Raw genomic sequence first — 5,950 nt, 5'->3', positions numbered from 1 at the left:
AAAAAAAGGCTAGATTTCAGGAACATCCCTTATAATATCCTTCTTGGGTCAAGTGGATATGCACATATCTGCCCCTTTCATGTGCTTCTGCAAGAAATCTAACCATACCCTAGCCTTTGCCATCTTGTGGTCTGAGAAAGTCCATTCTCAGGCTCCTTCCTTGCAGGCCATGTAGATGAGCTCATCCACCTCATCCACCTTAGGTGGTCATTACCAGATTCCAGAGGGGGAAGAGACAATGTGTTCTCAGGCTCCCTACTCATTCCCATCCAGCTCCATTCCTCCCCCGGCTCTACTATGCACTAGTCTGTCCTCTGGAGAGGAAAAAAAGAAGCAAAAGGGTGCCGTAGCAACTGTCACTTTCCTTTAGAGGCCCGCTAAAGAGGAATTTCTTACAGTGAAACCCAGCAAGCCAAGTTAGAGATAGCTCCAGTTATTGGAAATGAATCAGGAGTTGCCAGTTGTCCTTTCAACAAGATGCCAAAATACACATCCAGGATGCATGCTCTCAAATTAGGATGAAGGTTTCTCAAATTAATGTTGGGGGTGGGCACGGGGATCACCCTATATCCCTACCCCCACCATCAACTTTCCTCATAAAGACATGTAGGGAAGATGGGGAGAAGGACAGGTAACAAAGGAAATATATAAAAATGTAGCACTGGGCTGTAAGGATACTGTCAGGAGTCCTTAAATCCAGAAACAGTTAAGAACAATGAATGGACCTTGGGACTTAATCAGGGACATATCCTGGGCAGGGTATGGAGGAGAGGGCATGAGGACATGAATAGGAAGAGGGAGGGACAAAGTTTTAACAGGTCGGGTCAGGGGAGAGGTTATGGCAGAAGATACAGGAAATGTCTTCATTCTAGGATTTTAGCTACACTGAGGGAAAGAACATCAGAGAAGAAATGGGGCCACTCAGGGTGGGTGGGGTGGAAGCAGACTTGCTCAGTACTGCTTGTTTTTGAACCAGGAGAACAATTTATACAACATGGCAAAGACCACTTTGGGAGCCTTAAGGACTTTGATCAATGCAATGCTCAACCATCCTCCCACGATTCCCAAGGACTGATGAAGCATGCTGTCTACCTCCTGACAGAGGGGTTATAGGAAAGGAAGAAGCATTTATACAGGGCTATGTGCCAAGTGTTTTTTATCTCAGTTGATCTTCACAACCCCCACAAAAGGTAGATGCTGTTATCCCCATTTTCTAGTTAAGAAAACTGAGGCAGAGGTTAAGCCACTTGCCTATGGTCACCAGCTAGTAAATGTGTGAGGCTGAATTTGAACTCAGGTCTTTCACTATCCACAGCAACACCTAGCTGCCTGAGGGCAGAATGAGACATTTTGGGACTTGCCAATGAATTCGTTTTGCTTAACTATGCATATTTGTTGCAAGGATTTTGTTTTTTTTTTCTTTTTCCTTTTTCAATGGGTGATGGAGGAGGGGAAGGTGGAGAGAAAAAAAATGCTTGGTTAATTTTTTAATTTTTAATTTTTTAAAAATCAGTTTCAAAACAAGTTTTTGTTTGTTTTCTGAGCCAAGGAAAATGATCTTTTGAATGAAAAGGTCAGAACCCAAATGGCTAACAGGGAATCAGTCCTTTCTCTCCCATTCTGATCCCTAGAGTTGGTCTAGAAAGAAGCAGCAGCATTCGAGTTACAGAAGCTGTCTCTTTATTGAGGTGTCAGACACAGGTCCTGACCAGACCTAGAACCTTAGGCTATTTTCATTGCTGTCTGCAGACTCTCCACTGATTGAGTTTGTTGGCTATAATTTAGACTGTTCAGAAGCCCTTCCAGAAACTTCTGTAGGCCTCTCTTAGCTGAGCCAGAAGAACTAGAGGAACTCTCTTTCCCGGCCTCCCTCCGGGGACCCCGGTCACCTTGAGAGCGGTTCCGCTGGTGTGGGGAGTCTGAGCTGTCACCACCACCCACTCTTTGACCCTTTGAAGGGCCCTGTGCGGGCAGAAATTGGGAAGTCTCAGCCTTAGGAGAAGGCTGGGGTAGCTCAGGGCGGGAAGCAGTCTGACAAAGATTCCGGTTTCCCTGATTTGGTGACACCCGGGACAGTCTTGCAGGAGGGTGACTTGTAAGCTTCTTGGCCTCTGAGGAGTAACTCTTTCCTTTGGATGGGGATGCTCCCCATCCTGCATCCCCTCCTCCCTGGTCTCCAGCTTTGAGTTTCCTAGAGTGTTCTCTCTTCCGGTTCTGGACCACAGCCTTTGCTTGACTTTTATCTGGGCCTGGGGGCCCTGACTTCTCAGACCCTCCTTGTCTTGCCCTCCTGTGCACACATGACTTTTTGGCACCTGCCGTGTTCTTGTACTGACTCATGGTCTGGGACTCTGTGACATTGGTGGCCTGGAGGTCAGGAGCCTGGGGAAGCATCAAAAGGACTTCTCTCCCCTCCCTGGCAGGGCCCTGCCCATCTCTAGCAAACTCCTGCAGCTGTCTCTGAGGGGCAGTAGGAGAATGGCAGTGTAGGGACTGAGCAGTCTTCTTTGTTTGAACATGGGCATAGTTGGGAGACAGGGCTCCCACAGCCCCTTGGGAGATAGGCCTGAGGACTGGAATCTGACAAGTTGGAGGGCAGAAGGAGGTAGCCAGGGGACAGAGGTCTTGTTGGATGAGGGTCCTAGGGAAAAATAGACCAGGGAATGGGGGGTTGGGAGCTAGGGAATGGGGACCAGGGTTATACTGGTATTTCTTAAGCTGGATTCCGGGTTCTTTGTTCCAGGGACAGCCTTCAGTCCCAGGGCCCAGGGTGCTCTGGGTTAGGAGAGGTGCTTCCCCCACTGCTCCTTCCTCCTGGGGCATGGAGGTCACTATCCTGGATACTGGGAGCATGTCTCCTGCGAGGGATCCTGGTGGATGGTGCTCATCCTCTTGAGTTTCAGCTGGGCCAGGTCTCGGATGGGGGCTCCAGGGAAGGAGTATTGTGCCTTAGGCTACAGGGTAGGTGTATTTGCTCAATTCCCCATCCTGGGAGCTCTGGACTAGCTAAGGGGACAGGACTTTCCTCAGAGTTGGCTCCTTGTGGTTCAGCCTGGGGCAATGCAGACAGGACTGAGGTCCATGGAGGTTGGGTCTGCATTCTGTCCCAATTTGGGACTGTTCCTTTTGGGACTTCTATGGAGCTGGCTCCCTGCAGTTCACTCTGGGAGTTCACGTTAATCACTGGGACTGGAGGCCCAGCAGGACAGGGAGGTTCTTTCTCTTGCATGTTATACCATGGGAACTCAGGTACATGAGGGAGCATAAGGGGATTTTCTGTAAGACCAGTTCCTTGGGGCTCAGGTGGGGTGTGCAGGCCGAGGCATGGGGCTGGAGTCCCAGCAGCCCAGGGGAATTCACTTTGCTGGGAGTTATAAGGTGAGGTGTTGGGCCTATGCAGATTTAAGGGGGTATTCTCACTCCAGGCTTCTATGAGGCCATCTCCCTGAGGCTTAAGCAGATATGGTGGGGATGCATTGAGGGTTGGGGCTGAAGGGTCAGGATGCTGGGGAAATTGGGTCTGCCATTGGTTCCCCAGTAGGGCTTCAGAGACTATCACTTTGGGGTCTTCCACTGGACCTTGGAGTTCAGGAAGGAAGACTGAGGGCAGACTGAGGGTCTGGGCTGGAGATTCGGGGGGCCAGGGTGGTTCACTCTGTTGCACATCCTGAAGCCCAGGGACCTCATGTTCATCTAATGTCATAACTTTTGTGACTTCCATGAAGTCATCTTCTTGAGGCTTCACTGGGGAATGTGGGGGAGAAAGTAAAGGTAGCAGTGGATCTAGGATCAGGTCTTGGGATTCAGAGGCCCACCATGGGACTTCTGGTTCATTTGGGAGCTCGGGGGATGCCATATCTGTAGCCTCACAGTTTCCATGAAAGATGGGGAGAGGAGAGATTGAGGGCAGGTATGGGGGAGGAAGGGACACAGTTTTAACCAATACTTTGGGCAGGGGGAAGTAAGAAAGCTCATTGAAGAATATGAAGGTAGTGTCCGAAGGTGGCTGTTGGTTAGTGGCCCCAGTGGGAAAGGTGCAACCAGATTTTGGGAAAGTGGTCCCCAAGGACTCACTGTGAAGAGAAGGGAGACCCCAGAAGAGCTGGATGTTCCCTTTTGCCTTGGCACTTGAAGCAGACAGAGGACAAAGGGAGGTGGGGGCCTGGGTCAGGTTAGTAGGGCTGTGAAGGTAGTGAGAGTTGGGCATCAGCTCTGGCATCACTGTTTTAACTGGGTATTCTTTGGAAGCCACAAAGGGCTGGTATGCCCCATGGGGACCTAAGAATGAGGGGTGGAGGTTCCCCACCTCTTCATTCAGTGTCCCTAAGGTCTCTGTTTGGAAGAAAGAGGACTTCTGCTCAGCCTCCATCTTCCTAGGGTGGAAATACCACCGAGGGTCTAGCCTCATCTGTCTCAACAAATCCTCCTCTTTCTCTTCTTCCTCCTCCTCCTCTTCTTCCTCCTCTTCCTCTTTGTGGAACAGAGCTCCTTTCCAGCTCTGGGCTCTCTCTGGGAAGTTAGGGGAGGGAGGGAATAGAAATGGGAACACCTGCAGAGTAGAGGGAGAGGTGAATAGCCTAAGAACAGAAGGCATAACTGGGAGTGGAGTGGAAAGTAGTCATTACTCAACCTCTTCTGCCCTGTGTCTGGGGGCAGGACTCAGTGGCCACTCACACAGTCCTTCCACGTGTCAAGGGGGGCAGTGGGTACTTGGTTTGCAGGCCCTGTGGCCAGTGGTCACTTGTCAGTTACTAGTCCTTCGCCTTATTACTGGTCTCCAATCACCCTTTACTGTGTCCTGAGGTTAGTGGTCATTCAAGCATCTCCATGTCAGAGGTCAGTGCATTTTCACCCTGTCCTAGGGGTCAGTGGTAACTCTCTCTGTCCTGACCTGGGTCCTAGGAATCTCTCCCTTGCTTTGTATCTGGAAGTCACTATAACTCACCGTGGTGGCCTCATGAAACAGAGTCAGTAGGCTTTGTCCTAGGAGTCAGTGGTCAGTTATCTTTCCCTGTGTTTAGAAGTCACTAGTTCAACACTCTTCTGTCCCTGTGTGTCTGGGAAAGGGGTCAATGATCGTTCACCCTGCCTTGTGTCCAGAAGTCCATAATCTCTCACTCTGTCCTGTCTGGGGTAAGTCAGCAGCTTATTACTCTGTCCTATATTATTTTAGAGTTAGCAGTCACACTACCTTGTATCCTAGAGCTCACTGCACAGGGATCACTCCTCTTTGTCCCATGTGCAGATGTCAATGGTCTCTCATTCTGCCTTATATCTATGGGGCACTTTGTCTTAGAGTCAGTGGTCACTCAGTTTCTGGGAGCCGGTGATGGCAGAATCACCAGAATCTGAGAACTGGAAGGGATTCTACTTAGAGTTAGATTTCATTGCTAGGAATCTTCCTTATGTCAAGTATTGCCTTCTCTGAAATTTCTACACCTGGTTGCTAGTTCTACCAGCAAAGTCCAACCCTCTCCCTCATGACAGCAGTTAGTCCTATTACATGAAGATAGATGTCATCTCCGTCTCAACTTCCTCTCCTCCAAGTTCACCACTCCCTGTTTCCTCAGGGGATCCTCAGATGACATGATCTTAACATGACGTTTCACTGTCCTACTTGGCCTCCTCCGAATGCCGGCCAGCTTAGGCTCATAGAGTCATAGATGTGGAAGATAACTTAGTGGTCATTTAGTCTAATCTCTTCATTTTACAGACAAGGAAACTGAGGTCCAGAGAACCTAAATACCTTGTCCAAATCACATAGATAATGAGTAAATGAACTGAGATTCAAGCTCAGGTCCTCTAACTGCAAATCTCATGTTCACTCCCACTGACACCTCCCTTTTCAAAGTCTTTCCTGAAATGTGATGCCCAGACCGGCACTTGCCTTGTCTCTTGTCTACGAGTCAGTGGTCACTCACCCTACCATATTTGGTGGTCAGTGGCCATG

At 49.5% G+C, this 5,950-nt stretch overlaps 1 protein-coding gene across 1 annotated transcript; it reads right to left on the bottom strand.

Annotated features, from left to right (window-relative positions):
- Positions 1–15: 15 nt before the first annotated feature.
- Positions 16–5,944, bottom strand: SPATA31G1 (SPATA31 subfamily G member 1). The gene is given in 2 exon segments (XM_069106939.1): positions 16–2,908; positions 2,910–5,944. Coding segments are annotated over 2 exon segments (2,871 nt in total). The 5' UTR covers positions 4,595–5,944; the 3' UTR covers positions 16–1,722.
- Positions 5,945–5,950: the final 6 nt, after the last annotated feature.

Source organism: Petaurus breviceps, unplaced genomic scaffold, assembly GCF_028583685.1.
Source record: "Petaurus breviceps papuanus isolate PSGF00001 unplaced genomic scaffold, PetGlider_PUasm1.0 83208, whole genome shotgun sequence".
NCBI lineage: Eukaryota > Metazoa > Chordata > Mammalia > Diprotodontia > Petauridae > Petaurus > Petaurus breviceps.
Note: the sequence above shows the minus strand (reverse complement) of the source record. Positions and strands in the feature narration are given on the sequence as shown.